Source organism: Eurosta solidaginis, chromosome 4 (genome assembly GCF_040869045.1).
Source record: "Eurosta solidaginis isolate ZX-2024a chromosome 4, ASM4086904v1, whole genome shotgun sequence".
Lineage (NCBI taxonomy): Eukaryota > Metazoa > Arthropoda > Insecta > Diptera > Tephritidae > Eurosta > Eurosta solidaginis.
Genome location: NC_090322.1, coordinates 271,118,359 through 271,145,728, shown reverse-complemented (window position 1 = coordinate 271,145,728; position 27,370 = coordinate 271,118,359). Strand labels below are relative to the sequence as shown.

General features: G+C 35.7%; 1 protein-coding gene across 3 annotated transcripts in view; it reads left to right on the top strand.

Annotated features, from left to right (window-relative positions):
• Positions 1-27,370, top strand: part of LOC137251479 (broad-complex core protein isoforms 1/2/3/4/5-like) — a 293,126-nt gene that overhangs the window by 223,359 nt on the left and 42,397 nt on the right. For all 3 annotated transcript variants that reach the window (XM_067786142.1, XM_067786143.1, XM_067786141.1), the window contains exons 4-7: positions 25,610-25,798; positions 25,896-26,313; positions 26,382-26,646; positions 26,711-26,853. In XM_067786142.1, the coding sequence (XP_067642243.1) occupies positions 25,610-25,798; positions 25,896-26,313; positions 26,382-26,646; positions 26,711-26,853 (1,015 nt within the window). The remainder of the gene's footprint in view (positions 1-25,609; positions 25,799-25,895; positions 26,314-26,381; positions 26,647-26,710; positions 26,854-27,370) is intronic.

Sequence of the window (27,370 nt, the reverse complement as noted above, 5' to 3'; positions counted from 1 at the left end):
TTGGGATAATTTCGAGACTCCGACTTAACTTTTGATATGTTTCCGAGATTAGCTTTAGATTATTTAACGAACAATCGAACGTTTCGCTTTTTTTTTTGAGATCAATTTGAAATTATTTCGAGATCATTTCAGAATTTTTTCATAAACATTTCGCGTCTCATTTCTGCAATTTTAGTCCCGATCTATTCAGGCTCATTTCGGACCATCTGCATTTTTTTCGGGATCATACCAGAACTATGTTGTTTTGTGTTCCGTATCACCAAGAGACTAATTCGGGACAGCAGAAAAACTTTTTGCATATACCTTCAATTAAATTTGTTTTACAGTCAATTTCGAAGTGAAAATATTGAGGAGAATAATGCGTATTTGGAGCTGTTTGATGTTCACAAGCATTTAATTTTGAAATCGTTTAATTTTTTCTCACAATGTTATATTTTCTTTCACGTGCATACATATTTGCCTTCACTAGGCTCTATAAAAAACAACGATTAAAATATTTTCGAGGACACTTGGCACATAAAGTAAATTTTTTTATTAGTAGGATGCACACACAAATTCTCGCATACACATGCAGAATTATATATACATAAACTATTACGTTGTATGCCTATGGACGTGTAAAGAAATCGAAATATTAAATTTAACTTATAGCCAAAAGCAACAACAAAGACATTGTGCGCTTACACTGAAATCATCGCACACAATGGCTGAATGCAAAATGAAGACAAATCAAACAGCAAAGGTGAAGAAGGCAGAGAGGCAAATACATACAATATTTATTCATATGTATATGCAATTGTTAAAAGATCTGCAAATATACAACAACACACATGCACATGAATACTTTTAAATAAGTAAAGTGCAAATTTATATATCTTTTGTAAAGAAGTCCGATAAGAAGGAGATGATATAAACATGCAGTAGGTAAATGCAACTCAAAGATAGGAATGTGAACTGGCTCACCCTGAAAACAAAACAGAGAAGATCAGCAGAAGTGGTTAGGTAATGAGCGAATAATAAATATGATGAACCAAAGGAAAATAAAGTGAAGTATTAATAAGAAATACAAAAATTGAGTAGAGGAGGAAAGATGTCAAAAATTACCAGAAGCTGTAAAGCAATATTAACAAGTAAGGAAGTCTAAGTTCGGGTGAAACCGAACATTACATACCCAGCTGTACACTCGAAATGCTGTTGTTGTTTGTTTTGTGTGCTTAATAGTGTTACAAGGCTGCGCAATAATACATATACATATGGTTCTTTCTGCACAAATTTTTCTTCGAGTTATGGCTCCCGAAACATAGAAAATTGCTTAGTCATATAAGGGGCGGTGCCACGCCCATTTTTTACAATTTGAAGTTTTTCCTATTTATTGTTATAAATCCACTTGGGAAATGAAGTACCATTGATATAAAGCCTTTTTTTTTGCAAATATATAGCTTATTTTGTTCGTCCACGACCCTTTTAAAAACCTTTTATATAAAAGTGGGCGTGCTCCTTAACCGATTTCGTTAATTTTCCTTCAAAGCATTCCTTTTAGTAAAGGCAACCTCTCTGCCGAATTTTGTTATAGGTTGAACGATTTTCGATTTATGATTAATAATATTTAATTTTTAAAATTTAAGATTAAAAATAATTTAATTTATTAAATTGATTTTATCACAAGTGGGCGGCCATTTTAAATTTTTTTCAAATTTTTATCAAGAGTCTCAATATCAATCCACACGTAAAATTTCTAGGTGTATTATTTACTAAATAATCAGGTTTTTTGTGTTTTCCCAAATTTTATATATATAAAAAAGTGGGCGTGGTTATCATCCGATTTAGCTCATTTTCAATAACAATCTATTCTGAGTCCAGATAAGCTCGTGAGATTTTAGGCCGAGCTTCTCTTCCAATTTGCGTCATACTCCTTTTTTAATTTTTCACACAAATTGGCGGGACGGGACCTACTCGTTTTATGCCGACTCCGAACGGCATCTGCAAGGCAGATGAGTTTTCACTGAGAGCTTATCATGGCAGAAATACACTCGTAGTGCTTGCCAAACACCGCCGAGGGGCGACCCCGCTTAGAAAAAGTTTCTTCTAATTGAAAAACCTTGTTTCTAAAATTTTGATGTTGCTTTGCCCGGGGCGTGAACCCTGGATCTTCGGTGTGGTAGGCAGAGCACAACACCATCACACCACGGCGGCCGCCCGAATATAATATATCTCAATATTTACTCAAGTTATCGTGTTAACGGACAGACGGACGGACGGATATGGCTCAATCAAATTTTTTTTCGATACTGATGATTTTGATTTATGGAAGTCTATATCTATCTCGATTCCTTTATATCAACCGTCGTTATACAATCATAATACCCTGTGTGCAAGTACAGCTGGCTATTAAAATATAAAAGTAAAAACCAAACAATGAACATCTCGCACTCATCAGCACAAGAATAAAACGCTTATTTTAAGTAAAAAAGCCACTGCATTTGTGTGAATGATTATAAAATTGTGAGGATAGCAGCAGTTGTAGATATAGCAAGATGACCTACTTACAAGGTGGTGGAACGTCATTGCTGCTGAGGCATAAAAATAAAGATGATTGAATATGTGGCAGGAACGCATACAGTGATACCCATTTTTACACACATTTGTTTGTAGGTGCATTAGGGCTTGAAAAACTATTTTAAACAATGCTCGTGTACAATTTTGAGTCACGGTATATTTTGTTTGCGTGAAATGGCTTCAGTGAAGGAGCAATCTCTTAAACTGACAATGTTAGTTTTATCTGTACTGTACTGTGCTGTTTGAGCAAAATCACCAGCCTGCTGATTCAATTTTTCTCAAGTCTTAGAATTACATACAGAATATCATAAGGACTATTTGAATTGCTATCCATTCAAGCGTTTATGCTTGAAGAAAATAAACTTACAATATATTGGTCTCCAATCTTCTCTTTCCTATGCCTATTTAGCACAGCACCAAATAAGTACGCGTTATTAGGTCATTTATCACTTGAGCTTTGTCTGTGTGTAAGCAAGAATCAAAATAATCAAATTTTTTTTACTCTACGGAACACTTTACTGTTGTTATTGTTGTTGTAGCGATAAAAACACTCCACGAAGGTTTTTGGTGGTTTGCCTGTTATACATAGATCATGTACGTTCCGGTAACAAGCACCATTATCGATTAAGTTGGGAACGATATAACTTGACCACATTGAACTTTCTAGGACAATTTTTATAACAGGTCCTCACATAGGCTTAGAATTTCTTAAACTTCAAAAAATTACTTTATTTTCTGTAAACGGGTTCGGTTCCTTTTTGCTTTTAGATTTGATGACAATATTGATCCGTGTACCTTGTCTGATTTCGGGTTCTGCTCCAGGCTAGAGGAAAAAGGAGAAGAGGAGTTAAGACAGGCAAAAATAACTCAGGTCATGATGTTATCAAAGCTTGGGAGCCCATCAGTCTTACCGACTTCCTCACTCTTGCAATCCATCTACGACCAAAACATAGAGAGATAGACTGATCCCGGATAGACCATTACATTAGAGGCGTTAGAATATAAGAGGACTCGGCCCGACCACAGGTATTATTGTGCCGTCCAAAGGGTCTTATGCTCATATTTGAATAAAAAAGGAACGAACTTCCTTCTTACCTAAAGATAACTGCAGTCTGGACGAGGTAGCGAAGGTAGACTTTAAAAAGTACCTCGTTAGAATAATGTGCCCTCTCCCGGCACTCAACGAGTGAATTCACAAAGAAGAAGAATATCTCCGATTAAAAGTGTGGGAAGTTCCCATGCGAGGCCCCTCAATATGACCATCTTAGCACCACTTTGATTTCCGGTTCTGATTTCAGTTTCGCTCTTGGCCCCAGTTCGGACTCTGATTTCGGTGTCAAATCTAGTTAAGGTTATGATTTAAAAACTATATTCGTTCTATGTTCCAGTTTAGGTTTCGATTAGAACTATATTTTTTGTATCGGCGTCATTCGATTCTAGGCTCTGTTTTGCTGTGGGTTTTTTGTATCTTGAGCTCTTATCTTATTTGCTAAAATATTGACTTATTATGCTTATAAAGTATTTGAGAATGTCAACAAAAACAACAGCAGTAAACGAAATAAAATTATACAATTGTAACTGCACGCAACACATGCAACCAAATAACACAGCAGTAAAACAAAAACAACTGTAGCAATAGGCAACCACAATAAAATGAAATTGTTTTGCAGTTTCAATTAAAATAACAAACAGTGGCAAACTCGTTTGAGTCCTTTGGGCGGTCGTTTGGCTGCATTTCAAAACTCGTTAAATGCATACTTGCCACACCCAACTTGCAACGCCCAAACGCTTCATACTAAATAAAAGCACAAACGATGGCAGCAGCTAAATGAGCAGTTTTATATATTTGAAGTTAATATTTTATAACTATAGTTAAGTAGAACCTTCTATTTGCTCATGTATTTATGAACATGTTTGTGTGTATGTAGTTTGCCTACCACATATGCGGCAAATACAATCACACATGTGCGGCATGCAACCGCATTGCCGGAAATTTGCTAACGATTATTATTTGACGCTGCTGGCAGGCTCAGTGGTAAAAAGTTTCCGCTTTGTGTCATGTTCGCTTACATCGTTCAACATTTTGTTCTTTGCTCTGCTATAATTTGCTCTTTTTACGGTATCACTCATTACACACACAAGCACATACACACACGTAAACACAAGTGAAGCGCCTCAAAGCCACAATTGCGTGCATATTTCCGCAATCTAAATCTTGCAACAAACCCAAAGCAAAACATTGAGCCCTCCCCTCACCGATTTTCGGTATTCTTAACTCACTTTTTGTTGTCAACTTTTGTAAAGTTTAATGTCTCAATGCTGGTGAATATACTTAAAAGGCATTAGGCGCATCAAGCAACTTGCACCGGACGCAGCGCGCATCGTCTGTGAGGGGCGCAGGGTGGCACACTTTCTTGTTATTTTTGTGCAAAGAGTTTGCAAAAGTAATTTTTCAACAATGTAACGGAACTTTGTGGTGAATGTGGAATGTTTAAACGCAACTAAAAATGTTTTTAAGCAAAAGTCGCACTAATGTCTCTCCACCAGCCGCAGCCCAAGTGTGTACATATAGGCACTAAATTGCCCAAGGAAATTATTAAGAAGCGGTAAACCAGACAACCTAAACAAAATTCAAAATGAAATATTAACAGATATTAGTACGCTGGTGTGCAAGCAATTAGCATCATGTATTTCTTTTCAGCGACCAATTCCATGCAAAATAACAAAGTAACAAACGTTTTTGAGCTCGGAAATATTTGATTATTTTAAAACAATACAGTTAACCAAATCTAAAGCTGTTTGTAGTAGACAGGATGCTTTGAGCAAGTTTTAAATTGAAAATCATGACAGCAACATAAAGTTTAGACTTTGTTTAAAGTTTTGTCTTCAAACCCATAATATTTAAGTCTCCCAACCACGGTTCCTAGACTTGGCATATATCGATGTCGCCCTCTCTAAAAAGGACTATAACGCGGATGTGGGACGTACTTACACTCAAGTGAGACATTGACGATTTCGGTTTCAAGGCTTGCTTTAATAGGTTACAGGCCTCATCGATGTTCTCCAGACTATCATCTTATAATACATCTGCCGGAAAAATTGTTAGCTTGGGATGTCTGATGCTGAACATACGCCTATTTTCCCTTTGCTGAAGTGTCCCAGGGACTCATTTCCTTTTAGCAGATGCTGCTATTCTGTGGTTTTCCTACATTTAGAAATTTCATAGAAAGTTAATTAGCCACACATTTATTAAGAAACTCCTTTGAGAAACCGCGCACTCATGTAACAACCCGACATCTACGGCATGCTTTGAAGGCGAAAAATAGAATTGGTATTTTCGTTAGATGCTCGACGAAGACGTTTGTTAGCCGCTCATCAAAACAGTTCCAAACAGCCATATCTTGCTTTCCACTATTCCTTTCGCCAACGGCAAAGGTAAGCTGGAGATGATCGCCACCTATCGTGTTTATGATAATTTCATTTATTGTTGTTTTGGATAGGGACGGAAAATAATTATTTTTTTTTCCGGAGTCGAAAAAGTCCGGGTCAAAAAATTGTCCTAGGTGAAAATGTTTGAGTTCTCAGGTATCCCTATAGCAATATCATGTCGAATCTTACATCCTTTTTATTTTTCGAACTTTTTCCATAAAAGTCCACATATAAAAGTAAAATCTGTATTTTTATTTTTTGAGTCCGATAGAACTAGTTAAACTCGAACTTTTAAAAATAAAAGTCCGGAAATAAATGTTAGATCCGGACTTTTATTTTTTAAGGCCAAAATAAAAGTACAGCTTGATAAAAAAGAAACTGCTTATCAGAATTAGGTAATAAATATCAGAAAATAATTTTTACCTTGATCCAAATATATTTAAAGTCCAAAATTAATAGTTTTGCCAGGAATTATATTATAAAAGGAATAATAGTTTCCGTCCCTGGTTTTGACAGTCGTGCGAACCCGCGGGGGGGGGGGGGGGGTCCTAAGTTTCTTGACACTGGGTTAAGTAGCTAGAATACTCCTTTGGTAAATCATATCTTTCCTAAGAAGACAACTAAAGCTCACAGACCCGAAATTATTAGAGCTCAAAAATTGTTAGGAACAGGCAAACTACTTCCCACAACCATAACACTCTTAAACACTTTCGTGAAGTATTTTTTAGATTTCAACGAAATTTCCATGTGATACCAAACACCCTTCGCAGAGATAGAGCGCCCAACACGAAGCAACAAACAAATCATAAGGTTCAGTCCTGTAATCACACTCTACTCTCATTGTATTGCACAACACTGTATAAATATAGTTATACTGCAAACACCTCATGCCCCAGCGCTTCGAGTTATGAACTGTCTGCGCGACTAGCGACTTTGCTTAACTCCGCCTCAAAAGATACTTTAAACGTCAGCTATAACAACAACTACAGTAACAGCAACAAAAAATAATAATAGTAATAATAAGCTTACAAAATATTTTTGCTGCACTTTAGCCCATTAGCGCTGCCGCAATGCCACACTTTGCCTAAAAAAAAATTTCCATTGAATCAAAAGAAAATCAACAACAAGCTTAAAATTAAAGTCAACAACGCCTCACCACTGTAGCGTACCGCTGTCATAAACAAAACATGCGACTAAATAAATTTTATAACAAATAAAAAATAATGCAAAATTTGCAATAACAAAATCAAGAGTGAGCAAGAATATTAAGTAAGCAGGCCAAGTAAAACCGATGAGCGACGAAAAATGGCGATGCAAATAAAGTACAAACAGTTACTGCAATAAAAATTACAAACAACCCTGCAGTCAAACCAACTATTTGTATACTAGAAGAATACTAGTTTGCCAAAAATCTCAACTAGTATGAGTTCTGTCTTTTTTCCATATTACCAAATGGTATTTTTAACACGGCGATGTCCTGCGAAATATCAATTGCCAGCCTCTGCATCAGCATCATACCAATTGACAAACTAGTCATTATATACACCAATATCATACCAATTGACAAACTAGTCAGTGTATTCAACATCAACATACCAGTTGGCATACTACTCAGTCTATGCATCAATGTAATAACAGTTGACATACTAGTCGATATTTGCATCAGCATCCTACTATTTAATATACTAGTCTCAGTTGGGTTGAAAAATTACTTGAAAATTGATAGATAAGCTCAAATTTATGTTATTCATTATATTTCATATATATAAAAGGTGTGTATATATTAGGGCAGGTCGATTTAAAAATCGCTCATTGCTCTATGAAAATCGTATTCTAGGGATCAAAATAAGAAACTTTGCCGAAGGAACCATACCTCTAAAACGAATTCTGATGTCCCCCCCTTTGGGTCGAACTTTTGGGTAGGGGCAATTTCAATTCTACCTGCTGTGTCTTGTGGTGGCTTAAAAAAAACAACACAAGCTATTTTACGATCTACAATTGTACCACAGTGATACCTCCATTTTTTAAAACGGTTGAATAAACAACCCACACAGCTATGTTTACGACATGCAAATGCATCACAGTGATGCCTTGGTTTTAAAAGGGGGTTGTAAAAACGCTAATTTCTAATAATTTTTTTTTAATTTCTTTTCTATTACTAAGTTAAATTCATTTTTTCATTTACATATATTCTGACTAAATAAATTTCTAAAGAGAAAAATAAACTCCAAAAATAAAAAACATAGGTATTTCAAAGTGTGATTTTTCAAAATTTTCCCCTATGACCCAAAGGGGGGACACCAGAATTCGTTTTAGAGGTATGGTTCCTTCGGCAAACTTTCTCATTTTGATCTCTAGAATATGATTTTCACAGAGCCTCCCCACAAATCGACCCGGCCTAGTGCGTACCCACAACTCATCGCAACCGATTAAGCTATATGTTATACACTATGACCATCAGAGGGTTGTGTCTCCCTTTTAGGTACACCCTGTGTTGTAGCTAGTTATTTAACCACTGCCGCTAGATGGATCTCCTAAGCATTATCTAAGCGAGGATACGCGTTTTTTTACGCGCAAACACAAACGTATTCGCGTGTAAAAAAAACACGGCTAATATATCACAAGTAAATATCGAAAAAAGGACATTTGTGAGACAAGTGATTGCGATTTCAAACGGCTCATGTAGATATCTAATAAAAATTTGTGTTTGTGGTAAAATTACGCATTGAATGCAACTGTAAATCGTGATGTTTTTAGCTGTATGTAAAGAAAAAATAGAACCAAAACCATTAAAATTTGATTCGATATTGAGTTTTGGGAACCAAAGGTCTGAACTGCTTTCAACTTTTGTCGGCCTGTGTAATCTAAATGCCCATCTCAAATGTTGCTGAAATAGTAAACAATTTGAAAACAAGTAAGGAAGGTTAAGTTCGGGTGTATCTGAACATTACATACTCAGTTGAGAGCTATGGTGACAACATAAGGGAAAATAACCATGTAGGAAAATGAACCGAGGGAAACCCTGGAATGTGTTTGGATGACATGTGTATCAAATGAAAGGCATTAAAGAGTATTTTATGAAGGAGTGGGCCATAGTTCTATAGGTGGACGCCATTTAGGGATATCGCCATAAAGGTGGATCAGGGTTGACTCTATAATTTGTTTGTACGATATGGGTATCAAACGAAAGGTGTTACTGAGCATTTTAAGAGGGAGTGGGCATTAGGTCTATAGGTGGACGCCTTTTCGAGATATCGCCATTAGAGTGGGCCAGGGGTGACTCTAGAATGTTTTGTACTGTATGGGTATCAAACGAAAGGTGTTACTTGGCATTTTAAGAGGGAGTGGGCATTAGGTCTATAGGTGGACGCCTTTTCGAGATATCGCCATAAAGGTGGACCAAGGGTGACTCTAGAATGTTTGTACGATATGGGTATCAAACGAAAGGTGTTACTGAGCATTTTAAGAGGGAGTGGGCATTAGGTCTATAGGTGGACGCCTTTTCGAGATATCGCCATTAGGGTAGGCCAGGGGTGACTCTAGAATGTGTTTGTACGATATGGATATCAAATTAAAGGTAATTCGTTTGGGCGGAGCCACGCCCATTTTGAAATTTTCTTTTTAATTTTTGTATTTTGTTGCATCATATCATTACTGGAGTTGAATTTTGACTTAATTTACTTATATACAGTAAAGATATTAAATTTTTTGTTAAAATTTGAATTAAAAAAAATTTTTTTTAAAAAGTGGGCGTGGCCTTCATCCAATTTTGCTAATTTTTGTTTAGCATATATATAGTAATAGTAGTAACGTTCCTGCCAAATTTCATCATGATATCTGCAACGACTGCCAAATTACAGCTTTCAAAACTTTTAAATTACCTTCTTGTAAAAGTGGGCGGTGCCACACCCATTGTCCAAAATCTTACTAATTTTCTATTCTGCGTCATAACTTCAACCCTTCTACCAAGTTTCATCGCTTTAACCGCCTTTGGCAATGAATTATCGCATTTTTTATGTTTTTCGAAATTTTCGATATCGAAAAAGTGGGCGTGGTTATAGTCCTATATCGTTCATTTTAAATAGCGATCTGAGATGAGTGCCCAGGAATCTACGCACCAAATTTCATCAAGATACCTCAAAATTTACTCAAGTTATCGTGTTAACGGACAGACGGACGGACGGACGGACATGGCTCAATCAAATTTTTTTTCGATACTGATGATTTTGATATATGGAAGTCCATACCTATCTCGATTCCTTTATACCTGTACAACCAACCGTTATCCAATCAAAGTTAATATACTCTGTGAGCTCTGCTCTACTGAGTATAAAAACATAGGCATTTCAAAGTGGGATTTTTCAAAATTTGCCCCTACGACCTAAAGAGGGGGACATCAGAATTCGTTTTAGAGGTATGGTTCCTTAGGCAAAGTTTCTTATTTTGATCCCTAGAATATGATTTTCATAGAGCAATGGCCGATTTTTTTTCCTCCCCACAAATCGACCCGGCCTAGTATATATATAACTAGCAAACCCGCCAGACGTTGTTCTGCCCTAAATTTGGCCTATCTACATACATTTTAATAAGCTTTTTCCGTCTAACTCTGCCTTACTCCTATACACTTTTTCATAATTTTTTTATTCCCTCCTCCCTCCGTCTTTTTCGCTTCATCTCCATCTTCGTCTCATTCTATCTCTTTCTCAGTCTCCTTCTCTATTTTCTCTTCTCTCAAGTTTTTCTCCTTCTTCTGCATCTCTTATTGCCATTCCCAGAGGTAGGTATGTATTTTGTTCCAGTCCCATTCCGAGTCTCAGTCTAAGTCCCAGTCCTAGTCCCAGTCGTTCTCTGGTATACTTCCGGAAAAAATCATCGTAAATACTAATATAAGCAAATTTATATACGAAATTTCAGGCAAATCGAATAGGACGTATGTAAATAGGTATGTGGGTATTATTAATTCATGTGTGTGTTCTTGTGAAGCCGAAATAATCACAAGCATATTTATCAGTTTTGCCAGGTTGATGCGACTAAATCGAATATCACAATGAACTTTAGAGCTCTCAGAAACAGCTTTCATTTGATATCCATATTATATAAACACATTCTAGGGATACCCGGGTCCACGTTTTGGGCTATATCTCGAGACACTAGCCTCCCAGTTGTATGAAAATTATCCTGTACTATAGCACTCATCAACAGCTTTCATTTGACATCCATATTGTATAAACACATTTTAGGGGTATCCGGGTCCATATTTTGGCCTATATCTCGAGGCCCTAGTCACTCAGCGGCGTAAAACTTACTTTGTATTATAGCACATATCAACAGCTTCAATTTGATACCCATATTGTAAAAACACATTCTAGGGGTACCCGGGTCTACGTTTTGGGCTATATCTCGAGACCCTAGCCTCCCAGTTGTATGAAAATTATCCTGTACTATAGCACTCATCAACATCTTTCATTTGATATCCATTATGTATAAACACATTCTAGGGATACCCGGGTCCACGTTTTGGGCTATATCTCGAGACATTAGCCTCCCAGTTGTATGAAAATTATCCTGTACTATAGCACTCATCAACAGCTTTCATTTGACATCCATATTGTATAAACACATTGTAGGGGTATCCGGGTCCACGTTTTGGGCTATATCTCGAGACCCTAGCCTGCCAGTTGTATGAAAATTTTCCTGTACTATATCACTCATCAACAGCTTTCATTTGATATCCATATTGTATAAACACATTCTAGGGATACCCGGGTCCACGTTTTGGGCTATATCTCGAGACATTAGCCTCCCAGTTGTATGAAAATTATCCTGTACTATAGCACTCATCAACAGCTTTCATTTGACATCCATATTGTATAAACACATTCTAGGGGTATCCGGGTCCACGTTTTGGGCTATATCTCGAGACCCTAGCCTCCCAGTTGTATGAAAATTATCCTGTACTATAGCACTCATCAACAGCTTTCATTTGATATCCATATTGTATAAACACATTCTAGGGATACCCGGGTCCACGTTTTGATCTCAAGACCCTAGACACGTAGCGAAAAAAAAGGTAGACGTTGGCCGATTCTCAGACCTACCCAATATGCTCACAAAATTTCATGAGAATCGGTTCCGCCGTTTCGGAGGAGTTCAGCCTCTAAAGCCGTGACAGAAGAATTTTATATATTAGATATGTATAAAACTTTAAAATTTATAACTTCAAAACATTATACTTTGGAATAAATTTTATTAAAAATACGTATATATATATTAAAACTAAAAAGTAACGGTATAACACACGAATGTTACGCAATCTCAAGACGCAGGGCTAAGTTTATGGGTTCACTATGGTCAGAACATTCCAACATTAAATCCCTCAAGCCAAGAGAACTGCTAGGGTTCATCATGGAAGTCGGATGGGATGAGGTGCTGCCCAAAGGTTGCAGTGCAATCCTCAATAAATTATCTATCTATCTAACGGAGAAGGGACGAACCAGTAGTGGTTGACTGTGTAAAAACAGGCCAAGCTGCACTAGCGCCGTCCAGTTATGAGTGTTAATGGAGTTCAGAATGGTGGTAGTGATATGCACTTTACGGAAGTCATGCTTATGGCTGGATAACCGAACAATTTCATTTAATTGAGGGAATCATAACGGCTTTAAATGTTTTCGTTACTGACTAAAGGGATAATATCAGTAGATACTGGCTGGGTTTCCGGTCTTTCTCTGTTATTCTGGAAAGGCATAGGCTTTTAACGAAAAGTAGAAAAAATGTCCTAGGGTACCGATGCCCTCATGGCACAGGTGTTTTGGCATCGGTATAGGTCTTCCTTCTGGGACTATTGATATGGATGGCTTGGCCTTTTCAATAACTTCTTTAACCTCTGTTGAGGTAACGGTGAGGGTTGACTCGTCATGCTTGTGTTTGTGTGCCTGTTGATTTGGACGATATCTAGCATTGTCAACTAAAGTATGCATTGCAAATTGGCTACAGAAAGCACTCGCGCATTTCCTCGAGCCGACAGACGAAATTCTAGTCAAATGAATCATTTAAATACTAACTAGTATTAATAGCACCACAAAATTATAGTCAATGAACTAGAATGTTTGCTGACTACTTTGGCTTTTGACTGCAGGGAAGACAACAAATTGAGGAATTGATGCAAGAGGAATGTGTAGGGCTAAAGAGAGTATACAAAAGCGAGTTAGTAAATCACAAAACTTTAACCTATTACTCTATACAACGATGACGTGTGTGTTTGTGTGTGTTTGTGTGGAGTTAGCAGCGCAGCAAGAAAGTTTCAAATTTTTAATAAGTTTATTCGTTTTATTAATTAGGTTGCCATTTTAGTTTGTTTTTTAAGCCACACAAGCAAAAATAACAAATAATTATTAAGAGCACACATATATCTACATTTGTCTGTATGTATGCATGTGCTTTAAAAAAAACCTTGTTTATCATAAACTTACGTAAAACGAAAGCAAATTACGTAAAATTATGACAGTTCTAAGAAAGTTTTTCACCACAACCGCAGGAGTACAAACAAGTCATTTTGTGCATGACGTGTTTGAATTAGCAAATATAGACAACGCTTGGAAGGATGGCATTTGAATCATTCGTCTAATATCATGTAAAACTCGCCGCATGCAACCAAATCATCATTGTAATAGAAATGTTTAGAAATTTAAGGCAAGGAATTTAAGTATGCGTAGTTAGGCTTAATTTTACTCTATGATATTAACTAATTGGCAATGTAAAGCTCCATTCCTTGTTTCTCATAATTATACACGATTAGTTTTCTCCTGAACCCGCTACCCACCTAGCCAAGGTTTTGTATCTCTATACGCTATAAAAGCTGTCCCCAAGGCCCAGAAAGGCATATTTTCGAATACGTTACAGGCATGTACTTTGCAAAGGGACTCCCTAGATTATTTCTCAATAGAAAATTCTTTCAAACGTGCGATATTGGGATGGTCCAGATTTTTTTGAGTAATTCCGTATGATGACTGGGTACAAAAACTTAATACAAGGTGCTACTTTAGTTTCTCTAAGATCTATCTAAATGGTCTTATATATTGTCTAGAGGGAATATTTTGTATGACGCCCGTTCATTTTTTAGCAAAATGTGAATCAGTTTTTTATAAATCAGTCAGGTGCAAAAACAGGAGATAAAGCCCGCGGGCGTTACATTAACTTTTTTTATTATACTTTTCTTTTATGACACAGATTTGTTCGTACTGTCATTTTATTTAATGTAAACAGTAATGATTTCCTTTAATTTAATATAATTTACTTTTTTAAAATTGTTCCTATTTTATTTTGTTTTAATTTTTAATTTTTTTGCAATTTATTGTTTATTGTTTTGTTTATTTTTATTCATTTCGTAACATTTTATTTAGTTTTATTTTATTTAATTTTTTAAGTTTTGTTATATTTTTTGATATTTTATTTTGTTTTGTTTTATTTTATTTTATGTTATTTTATTTTATCTTTTTTTTTGTTTTATTCTATTTAATTTTTTTTTAAATTTATTTTATTCTCTTTCGTTTTATTTTTATAATTTTACCCCACATTATTACGTTTTATTTTTATAATTTTACCCCACATTATTACGTTTTATTTCACTTTGTCTAATTTGCTATTATATTGTATTTTATTAATTTTATTTAATTTTTAATTATGTTTTATTTAAACTTTATTTTATTTCATTTCTTTGGCGACCTTTTTAATTATTTGATTGTTTTTAGCCGGCTTGAGATCCAGAAACTGTTCAAATAAAACGAAAGGTTTATCATCTTTTTACCAATATATTTCGATTACACACAGTAACTGACCTCAGGGGCCCCAGCGGGTTAAGGGGCCTAGAATATACCCGCGGTAGGTATGCCTATCTTAAGAGGCGACTAAAATACCAAATTGATTCAAGTGGTTGTGTAGCGCAACCCTCACAACGGCTTGCCAGCACAATATACAGTTACTCCAACCCAATTGTCAGCCTCACCTACCCGTGGCGAATCCTGTTTCATTGACAGCCGAGGTTCTAGCGACCGCAAGTTCCTCATGGAACTAGGGGGTGGGGAGGGCAGATCGCCTAGAATTTTTAATGTGGTGCTTTGTTACCGCAACGTAACCCCAAAGGCTTCGGGGAGTGTATTTATCGTTAATACAACAACAGCAACAATCGGCCTCAGGGTATAATCCTGTACACGTCTGCTTTTCACTGTGTGACACACAAATCATGTGTAATCTTGAAATTTAAAATTTGCACCAATGTGATATTTTGTGGTATTTTTGCAGTTTCCACAGATATTTTAAGATATGTAGATTATTTTTCCACCAGAAAGGATCTGTCCACTCTGAGGTATTAACTAAATAAATGGCAATATATTTATTTTGGGCCAATTTTTTGTTACAATTGTAATTACTTGGAGCTTTGCGACCGATAAAATAAAGACAAAAGACAAGGTTTCTCTTTTCCTCCTACGCGTTTCGATGAAATTTTTTCATCTTCATCAGGGAGACTGTATATTTATCATAAAATATGACATAAAACAAAACAAACATTAACACATTAGTTAGAATTACACAGTTCACATCACTCTGTTCTTAACATAATACTTACATTCAATTTATAACATTGAAACTTTAACATCTAACACATAAATAAACAAAACTTTATATTTAATTTACTGCCTCCATTCATGTTTCCTGCTTCGTCCATTGGCTGATAATGCCGTTATATAAGCGCAGTTTATATTGTTGACGTCTTCTTTGAAATTCAATGCAGTATTGATTTTTTGTTGTATTCGTAGAGCTTCCAGCGTCATTCGTGTTCGTTCTTTCCCCTCAAATAAACTGTCAATTCTCTCTTCATCACTGCATGAAAGCATGAATATATTTTTTTCTTCTCTATAAATAATTAAATTGATTTCTCGACAACCTAGAATAGAATACAAGAGTTAAAAGAAATTGGCAAATCTTCCATGTAGTTGCCAACTTTATATTTCTTTCACAATTAAATAATTTTTTTCTTAAAAAAAATCTAGTGCTGGGTCTCTGTATGCTCTAATTGGATGTAAAATATTATACAATAAAAAGTTACAAAGTGTGTACTAAATTATAAAAAGTTTTGCATGTACAAAAAATAGTATGATGATAACAAAAGTACAAAACAAAAACCAACAAAAACATGGCAACTGATTAACAAACTTATCCAAAAAGAAACAAAATCAAATAAATCAGCGAAAAAGTGTCACCAATTGCATAGTCAACACTCTAAGTGTAAAAAAATTAAGCCTACCTACTTATGCAAAAATAGCAACACAATATAAAAACTTAAGAATACAAAACATTTTTCAAATAAAAGTGAACAAGTCATGACATTTTACATACACTCAACAAAGCTCAAGGTATTGCAACTACAAGCAAAAAGAAAATAATAATAAATAATAAGAAGAGGGACAACATTTAATTTGCTAAATAGCAAAAATAAATGCACAACAAAACAATTGCAGTAAGCAAAGAAATATAAGTCAGTTAAGATTAAAGAGGGGTAAAGGGATGGCAAATGGCAGTGTTGGCGAAAAGATGGCCTAACAGCGAATAAAAGGCAGAAAATAGCGCGTCTTGGACAATGACAACAACGGTAATGGGCCCAAACAACGAAAACTTTGTTGGCGCTGCAAGTGAATACAGTTGCTTTTTTTGGGTTTACTACATTTTTTATTTGTTGACTAAGACACACTTGTTAACAAAAACAAATAGGCACCAAAACTGTTTGTGAGCATATCGACTTGCCAAAAGTAAAACATGCAGTGGCGTCGACGATAAATCCAACACGATGATAATTAATTTTGAATAAGTTTTAAAATTAATTTTTGATACAAAAAATAGTGAAAATACCGACGCATGAATCGACGAGGTGTAGATGAGTTATTGACTAATTGATATCGAGCACAAAGATTTTCAATTAATTATTGTTTTATTTTTTTATCGCCGAATATTGATATAATAGTGAATAGCGGAAGCATTGCTTATACAGCACTGCTAAAATCCAATTTACTAAGCTCTTGAAGCGCGCCTGTAAGTACTCCACACAGTTTGGATTAAAAAACATTCAGTATACCAAAGTTGTGGTGTATAAAAGGGAATATCAACAAAAAAGGCAATACCTTTAGACAATTAACAAAGCGTGCAACGAGGCATTTATATGGCTGAGTGTTTAGAAGCATCTGCCTTAACACCAGAATAAGGTATGAATATTGGATACTTCGAGTTCAATAATCAGCTCCCGAAAAGCTAGCTGATGAATAAGGGATAAGATGAATAAGAAACCTGTCCTAGTAACTATAAGTAAATATATAAATGCAAGGCGAGATAATCTCCTAACAAATTTTTTAGCCCGAGGTCTTCCAATTTGCGTCTTTTAATTTTTCTTACAAATTGGCGGGTCGGGACCTACATGTTTTATGCCGACTCCGAACGGCTTCTGCAAGGCAGATGAATATCCACTGATCAGCCTTTCATGGCAGAAATACACTCGCAGTGCTTTCCAAATCACTGCCGAGGGGCGACCTCGCATAGAAAACTTTTTTTCTAATTGAAAAAACGTTTTTCTAAATTTTCGTAGTTTAACCGGGAGTTGAACCCACGATCTTCAGTGTGGTGGACGGAGCACGCTACCACCGTACCACGGCGGCCTAATAACTATCGCCGTTTCTAAATTTTGTAATGTTTCTCTAATATCAATCACAAATACGAGTTATCGCTTGTTATCAAAATGCTATAGATTTACTATCGAAAAGCCATCGATTATTTTCCTATAGGTTATCGATATATCGACTTTTAACTAAGAAGTAGTCGATTTTTCATCGAAAAATTATAAATTTTTGATAGAAAGTGATCGATTTATTAAACAATTTTAGATTTTTTATCGATCGTGATTAATTTTTTATTGAAGTAACACTAATTTGTTTTTAGCGGGTTATCGATTTGTTATCGATTAGATACCGATTTCGTTAGCGAAAAGTTATGGATATCTTATGGTGGTGTTACCAATTTGTTATTGGCGTCTTGTTACAGAACCGATATGAGTTCAAAATAAAATCGATGGGCGATCTGTAATCAATCTCGTGGACCGGCCAGTTCAACCTTTGTTGCGGTTCAACTTCATCGAGTTGTGAGCTAAGTTTCAAGAACTTATCAAGCAGACCGCTAAGTTACTTCAAACTTGATCTTAAGTTAATATCGTATTGCTGAATATTTCTTTCAACGTCTTTTACTCCGAGCTATAGTCAAGTAATCTCGAAGGTCCAACTCTCCCGATTGCTTAATAACTCAAAAAAAAGATTCTTAATTTCGCACAAACTTCATAAATACATCGATCCGTGTGCCCCCTATCGAAATATTGCGTTACATAGTATAAATGTAGTAAAAAGAGCAAGACTGCCACCAGTTCGACATAAAGTAATGAACAAAATTTACAGGAAGTATGCTTTGGATGTCAATAACAAACGCGAGTGAAGTGACCCCTTTGCTATTAAATGTCATTGTTTAGCTTGGTAGAACTGCACTACCTTAGCGCTCCCCCTCCGTTCCTACTCCTCTGTACGCATTTGATTTGTTGTCTAGTGTATTTGAAGCTAGAAGTATCACTATAAAGTAGAAATGTCTAAAAAGTGTATAAAGTATCCACTTGGTGCATAAATATTTAATTAACTGCTGCATTATTTTAATTAGGTTTAAGCTGCAATACGGCAGCAAGTGGCCAGCCAACGTTGGACGCCGAGCGATTCTCACTTTCAAAGCGCCAAGTAGGCGCAAGCAAAGTACCGAGCTTGTTGTATAGTAATTTAGCATAAAAGCATTTGTGCTAAAGCACTTAAAGCAGCACACTTTGTAAAAAAATTTAAAAAAAAGTATATACTATAAACACAAAATAATAACAAACGAAAAGTGGCGCTTAAAATTTAAATTGTCGCGCTTTGCAAGCATAAATATAATCAGGAACAGCTAGCGAATTTAGTAGAAAAATCTTTTTGTGATGAATTTATGTCCCCTTCTAACTATGCATTTTTTGTATTATTATGTTTTTTTTTATGGTTACTTTGTTGCTTCATTTTATTTGCTTTACTATTATTTAATAAATATGTACCAGTACCTTCTAGATCAAATGGAAGCCAGTTGCGAATACAAATTCAGTACAAATGTATTACAATTTAGTTTCTTATTCTTTGTCTGCTAAACGCTGAGGTGTGGCTTTTCTGTTTTACCAGGATTCACACTTTAAGTCGATTTCAGTTGTTCGACAAAATTTTCTGCCACTCAGGCAGTTAAATTCGTTGGGCTGCCTCAATTGTATGCGATTTCGTTAGTGTTTTTTGTTTTAGTCATTATTATGTATTGTTCTCGTATTGAAAACACGAGGATTTATATTAAAAGGTTTTTGTTAATAAGTAGCTTATTCTATATAAAAATGCACCTGGGTAGCCAAACTTACTTCGCGTGATTTAGCATTGTCTCAGAAACTCTGTTGTTTATAAATATACAGCAGCGAGCTCTATAAAAGCAGCAGCAATTTTTTTTTATCAAATTTCATTCATTTTTATCCAAATTTTATATTTCATAATTTACGCTCTGAAAACGTTGTACGTTACTTTTGTTCGTTCCCATCTTGAATACGCAGTTTTTATCTGAAGGCCGTATAACAAACTTTTGATAAAATAAAATTGAAAGTATACTAAAGGAATTCCTTAAATTTCCTTGCGTTCTCTGAAATTAGATAGCCCCGTTCCATCGTATGCTTCTTGCCTCATGCTAATTGACTTACAATCTCTGGAAACTCGTAAATTCATCTTGTCAATTACTTTTATGATTAATATAATTCAAGGTGTCAGAGACTGTCCTTATCTTCTAGAGGATTACATTCAACGCGTTAATTTGAGGCTACACGAATAAGAGAATTGTTACGCTCAGTGAATCAAGAGGATACACATCTCAGAGAACAACACTGGAATGAAAGCATGGAATTGTCCAACTTATAGTGCGACATAATTCCATGACTAATTTTCCAAAAATCACTTTTAAACTATTCATATGGTCAATTATCCTTGGTCTGTTCCTACGAAATCAATGGTGAGAAGAAGGTAAATAATCCCCTGTTCGCGGGAGATATGCATTTATACACCCTGAAGCCGAATATAAATCTGAACCTCTTGAAAGTGCTTTTCTTCTTACCGCAATCAATCCCAATATCGATATAATTCAACAAGAAGGCGACGCTGGTCATTAATCGCCTAAGTTCTTAGACGATTCAACAATGGAAGCAGTCATACTAAAGTGGCCCTTTTCTTCCATTTCCACAGTTGTACGCTGGGTTAAGGAGTTTAAGCTGAGAGGAACTTTGACAGAAGACTTACATATATCAGAAAGTAAGCTCATCTATGTCTTTTGTTGTTGATGTTGTTCTTGTTGTGTTTTACTATTCGAAGATTGAAAAGATTCTTGCGGATATGAGTAGTCCTTTGCCAGATATGACTACGCTACTCCTTGGGACTAGCCCGACTTTCTTGCGAACGATTTCTTTAAGCCCTCGAACCTTCTAATATGTAGCTATTGAAACAAGTGTTCAATTATAAAAGCCTTATAAACCTATAAAATTTTGTTTGAATTAGGGAGTTGCAGTTTTAGGAATGTCAAAATTGATTCTTTGTATGGTAGATATTTTCTGGCACATCATACCGTCAGTCACATGGAATACTAACACATTTCATGAGTTGCGTGGAATCGGACCTCAGTTGCTTACATTCGTGGAGGATGCTTAACTGTATTCGTTGAAGTTTTTATTTGTGATCATAACTAACACTGCTGAAATGTGTGAGTCTTCCATGATATGCGATGATATTAAATAAGCATCTAATACAAAGTTTTTAATGAAATTGCCATGTTAAGGATTAACACTAAATTTCACTACAAATTAAACCCATATATTTTTTACTGTACATACGTTCCCAATGCTCTTTGTATTTATGTATCTAGAAATATGAAAAAATATATACATATATATAAATAAATATTTTTTTATCAAAACAAATAATAAGTGTTTTGTACTCAGTCCAAAAGCAATCTCGAGCAGCTGTCCTACTTTCTATAGATCATAAAATTTAATTTATAATCACAAATAAATTCCAAAGGCCAAGATGCAACAAAACAATTCAAGAAAAAATATATACATATATACGAGAATATGTGTGCAGGCACTTAAGTGCATTCGCACGCTATGCAAGTGTTTGTGTATGTGTGCGTGTTTGCACTAGTATGCGTACACGTGTGCGCCTATTTACAAATATATACTAAGTAAAGACAGATTTTTTTACAAACGACTCTCCCTGCTGACCTCATTTTCCCAGAGTGGTAACGACGACGCGAGTACCAGCCAAGCAACATCTGTAAACCCCGCCAGCGTCGAGTTACACCCCGCTACCCAATACAATTTCCTTTGTGATATCTTCGTCAGCAGTGATCGCATAGCAAAGCATTCAAAATAGGAACGATCCTGTTAAGTATGTATTTTTAAAAAATAGCAAAAGACGAAGCAGCAATAAGCACTTACACATACATACATATACACATTACCACATACAGCAAATAAAAAATTTGTAAATACGGAAGACTGAAGCAACTTGATTATAAAAATTCATTTTTTTTACAACCGCGAACTTGTAAAATATACAAAGGGTGCATGAGGTGGACCTGGCGCTGCAGGGGAGTTCCTAAAAAAAATAAGCAAATATCTTAAAATGAATGCAACGAAATGAGAAACAATGCAAATATGTACAAATATGGCAGATGCAGTAGAAAGACTATCAAGTTTGATGCTGCTGTATATCACTCGTATTATCACCATCGTCTTCTTCGTTGCTCTTGGCAGTGCACACACCGCAACTAGGCAAACAACAAAATGTGTTATTGGGTGCTGCTGATGTTGCGGCTTATTGTGGTTGTTGTTCGTGTTGCCTTAACTTAGGCGTACTCCTCTTACATTATATTTTTTTGCATTGTAATACATCAACAAAAATGCATAAGTTTATATATATATATGAGTGTGTATGTATGTAGAGATATAGAAATATCACTTTTTCTTTTTATTGTTGGTTGACCTAATTTCTAGATGCAATACAACAAAGATTGTCTGTCGAGTGTTTTTATTGTTTCTTTCTGCTGTTTGCGTTGTTCAATTGCATTTAGTATTGTTTGTTCGTGTGACTGCAATGGGTCCAATTACTGTTATTGTTGTAAAGCCAAAGGGCTGTATGTACATTAGACTGGCCCAAAAAAATAGTTGCAATTTAGAGGATCTCGGAAGAATCGAAACGGTGCGACTTTCGTCTTGAAAAGCTCTACATTTTTTTCTAAAGTAACCTTGAGCTCTTAATTCGATTTCTTATGGTGTTGTCTGCTTAACGAGTTTTATCCCCTTAAACTTTGCTTCATATGCAATTATCTTCCTCTGGGAGGGATGCAAAATAGACACCATCATAATAATTGTGTTACCAAATTGCGTTAGAATTGGTCGAATTTTTACGACTTATAGTGTTGGAAGTTTTATGGAGAGATTAAACTAAAGAGTGGTGGACCACGCCTTTTTCCAATTTTTTTTTTGTTTTTTAATGATATAATGTATGCAGGGCGGCCGCTGTGGTGTTGTGGTAGCGTGCTTCGCCCGCTGAGTTCAAGTTCCGGGAAAATAAAAAAAAATAAAATAAATGTAAGGCGCGATAACCTCCGAAGAGATTTTAGGCCGAGGTCTCTTCCAATTTGCGTCGTGCTCCTTTTTAATTTTTCCTACAAATTGGCGGGACGGGACCTACTTATTTTATGCCGACTCCGAACGGCATCTGCGAGGCAGATGAGTTTTCACTGTGAGCTTTTCATGGCAAAAATACATTCGAAGTGCTTGCCAAATTCTGCCGAGGGGAGACCCCGCTTAGAAAAATTTTCTTCTAATTGAAAAACCTTATTTCTAAAATTTTGATGTCGTTTTGCCTGGGGTGTGGACCCAGGGCATTCGTTGTGGTAGGCGGAGCACGCTGCCATCACACCACGGTGGCTGCCAGTTCCGGGCAAAGCGACATCAAAAATTCAGAAAAAAGTTGTTTACTTAGAAAAAGAAATTTTCTAAGCAGGGTTTGGGTAACACTCCAAGTGAATTTCTGCAGCGAAAAGCTTCTCAGTGAAACTTGATCTGCATTGCAGATCTTCTCGGAGGTGAATCGCGTCATTTTTTTATGCAGTCTTATACCACAAATATATATAGCAATTATATTAAAGTTAGACACGTTTCATTTAAGGCATGTAAACGTAAACATACATGGCTCATATGTGGGCGGCACCACCCACTTTTTTACGAAATTGCACAAAATTTTGTATCTAGCATCATACAACCAATTTATTTGCAAAATTCATCACTCTGTCGGCATTTTTAAATCAATTGTCGCATTTTTTACTATTCAAAATATTCGATATCGAAAAAGTGCCCAGTTTTATATGGCAAGGGAGAGAGTTCGCCCGTTTTCAAAGCCAAGGTAAGACCGTGTACCAAAATTTTGCTGAATTGCCTGAACAAAATATTTTTCGACACTGCCAGCTTTGATATTTGGAAGTCTACAACTATCTCAGGATTAAGCTATAATAACCTGTTTACAAGTACAGCTGGGCATGTATACAGTTTAATCGAATTAATTGGGATTTTTTTCGAGACATCCTGCTCAAATTCAGAGCCGATCTTTTGCAATCTTTTAATTTTTTAAATTGTCATAAAACTCACATGCACACACACACATAATTGCATCAAATGTTGCGTGCTGTACTTACGTTAAATTTTAAATGAGTCGCAGGTAACTGGGCAGTGAAAATAAAACAACAATAACAATTCAAGTCATAACACCTCTATTTGATGATAACAATAGCCAGTCAGGCAATCACTCATTTTACAAAAAAACAATGTTAAAACTTTACTACCAGGGACTGAGTTAGCTACCTTCATTGCTTCTCTACCTGTTTGACTACTTGCCGTCTCTAACCCTTGCCCATGCTGGTTACATTTGGCTGGCAGTATTTTTCGCATAACCAACAAAGTATATTAATGATCTCATGCAAACACTCAAACACACACACACACAATGAAAATGCAACACCAGTTTGAAGGTGCAAATGTGTGTTTGTGATGAGCGCCTGTTCGTTGTTAAGTAAGTAAACAAGCCACGCACAAATCAGGCACTCCAACTTGGTTTTTGTTGTTGTTTTTTTTTTAATGCTTTGACCATGAAGTCATACAAACACATTGTTGTAGATTTGAAAATGACTTTTACAAGCTTCAAATAAATAAACTTCAACATACACACACATGCATTTTTACAAATACTGTTATAGGAATGCACTCAACTGAATATTTTGTTTTTGCACCAATTGGTAAAGATATACATATGTATGTGTGCATATGCACTAGACATCGGCGTGTAGGCACATAAAGAAATTAAATAAAAAGAGTCATCGATACACATGCGTATGTATTTAGTTATATATGTATGTATGTATATATTATCACTTGTTTTCATATGTATGCACTAAGTTTTATTGTACATTGCATTCCTCAACGCATTTGTAAATTTCAAATAAAGTTGCTGACATTTTAAATGAAGAATTGTGAAGGTTGCTCCATAAAGCAAACAACAAAATAAGGCAAACAGAGAAGTTGCTAATTTTTTGAATAAATATATATGTATTTCATGTATAGGATCCGTCTGAGCGTAGGTTCAGATGTTAGTGCGTATGTGTACATACAATGTGTAAGCGAAGATATTTGAATTCGTATGAAAATAAAAGTGTCCGAACAAAAATTAAAACTGAACAAATAACTGTCATGTTGCAAGAGAAGTGAAAAATTCCATAAAAAAACTATTACTTTCCGAGCGGAATTAAAAACTCAAAAATAATTTCAAACGAAATAAAAGTCCCAAAAAGTAGCTTTTATTTTCCTAGCGAAATCAAAATTTCAAAAATAACTTAGATTTCCATTGAAGAAAAAACTCGAAAAATAACTGTTGTTTTGCAAGTGAAATAAAAAACGCAAAAAACCTGTTCGTTGGGGCGAAATAAAAAATTTAAAAAAATGCTTATTTCCGAGCGAAGCAAAAAAATTGAAAAATAACTTTGAAAATCGAATACGAAGTCTAATTCAATCGGATGTTTCGACGTATCGGAATCGATCTCGAAGCTCTCCCTGCAGCAAATTTCACTAGTGACAAACTAGCGCAGAACTATCTCATAGGAAGAAGATAACAGTTCTAATTCCGTCCCCTCGCAGTGCTTTCATCTGACACTTTTAACATTAACATCAACATGTTGGTACAAGTGTGGCTGCTAACTGCCCCACCCTGCATCCGATTAGCACCAGTGCGGTGGTAGTCATTTAACCTCTATAGCTTTGCGCGACCGTACCTCGTTTTCGCTGCAGGGCTGATATATTCAGGCTAATATATTCAAAGAAGTTCCAATTTTAAAAAAACATACAAACTTTCCGAGTTCAGCTCCCCTGTAACAATGCAAATTCCTCCTTTCATTTCAGAGCACACCTTGCAAACATCCAGTGATCCTTCTTCAAGATGTCAATTTTCTCGATTTACACTCGTTGGTTGAATTTATTTATCATGGTGAAGTGAATGTACACCAAAAATCATTGCAGTCCTTTCTTAAAACCGCCGAAGTACTTCGAGTCTCTGGTCTTACGCAGCAGCAGGCCGAAGAAACCCATAGTGTGAGTTGCGTTTTAGACTTGTTTAATTTAACAAAAATGTGTGTGTTTCCATTTTGAATAATTCCCTTACTTCACTGTTTTTTTTCCACATCTATAGCAATTAGCACAAATTCAAAATCTTGCGAATGCAGCCAATATCACACGTCCTCCCCACAACTCTCACCTCAACTCGCTGCATGATGAGCCACCGCTATATCCGCGCAGTAGTACTTCTCCGCCACTACCACCACCATCCCAGCAATTGCCATTGGCCTCGACACACATCAATAGTCAGCTGTATAAGCGTAGCATGGCTATATTTCGTCGTGAACGTAACAACTCCACACCATCGGCTGAGGATACAAATAACGCTACGAAACGTTTACGTGGACCCGACAATGGTTTGCCATCAAGCAATAATAATAGCCCAGATATAGTACATCAACGTCGCAGCTCATCACCACAATTGACAGCGGCCGATTTTTCTACGATTAAGCTCAATAACAATAATTCATCGCCACTAAAGGAAGAGAAACGTAAGTATGATAAATTTATTTGTTGGATCGCTCTAGTTTGATGCAATGAATCTGCCTTTTTATTTCAGGTAATGGACCCAATGGCAATGCAAACAACGGTAATGGCAATAGTGAAACTGGCAATGGCAATGGTATCGCTAATACCGACAAAGTTGGTGGCAGTCTTACATCTTCACCACTGGCACGCACCGCTGATGATGTTAAATCGGAACCTATGGAATTGGTTTGCTCAAATAATAATCCTACAGTTATCGATGACCATAGCAATGACTCGACTGGTGAACATGAAGCGAATCGATCTAGTAGTGGTGAAGGCGGCAAGGGCTCTTTGAGGTAAGTTTGTAAAGATGGGTGTTTGATGGTTGGCATTTACTAATTTAAAGTTTGATTATTACAGTTCGGGAAACGATGAAGAAATCGATAACAATATGCCACCACATCCACCACCGCCATATTTAATGTCGCCGGCAGAGAGTAAATTATTTCCGCCAGGCCCTTTTAATTTTCCCATGAGTGGTTTAGATCCTGCTGCGTTAGCTGGTGAGTTTGGTGTTTGATTTTTAGTGATTATTTTATAGTGAACGCCTAAAAAAATTTGTTTTTTTTTGGTAAAACTTAAAAGTTCAGCTAGCTTTTTGATGCCGAAAATTGAGATGGCATCTATACACAAGTTTATATATAATTGAAATATAATTTCAAATTATAAGTCAGCGTTCTAAATGTTTCTGAAAATTCAAAAAGTTTTGAAGCTACATATTTCTGGGATTTAATTATATGCTCATATAAATCTAATTTCATATTCGAAATCTAAGTTCTAATGTTTTTTGATAATTTAAAAAGGTTATAAAATTTTGTTGGTTATTCAAAAAATTCCGCGAAAAAACTCAAAAAATTTAAGATGTTTAATTTAATTTTAGACAAAAATTTTCTTTAACTAAAATTATAATTAAGAAACAAAAACAAAATTTGAATGTTACCCCTTTTTTAACTTTTAAGAAATCTCTAAAATAAACAACGTTTAGAACGCTGATTTATAGAGCTATGAAATTAACTTTCT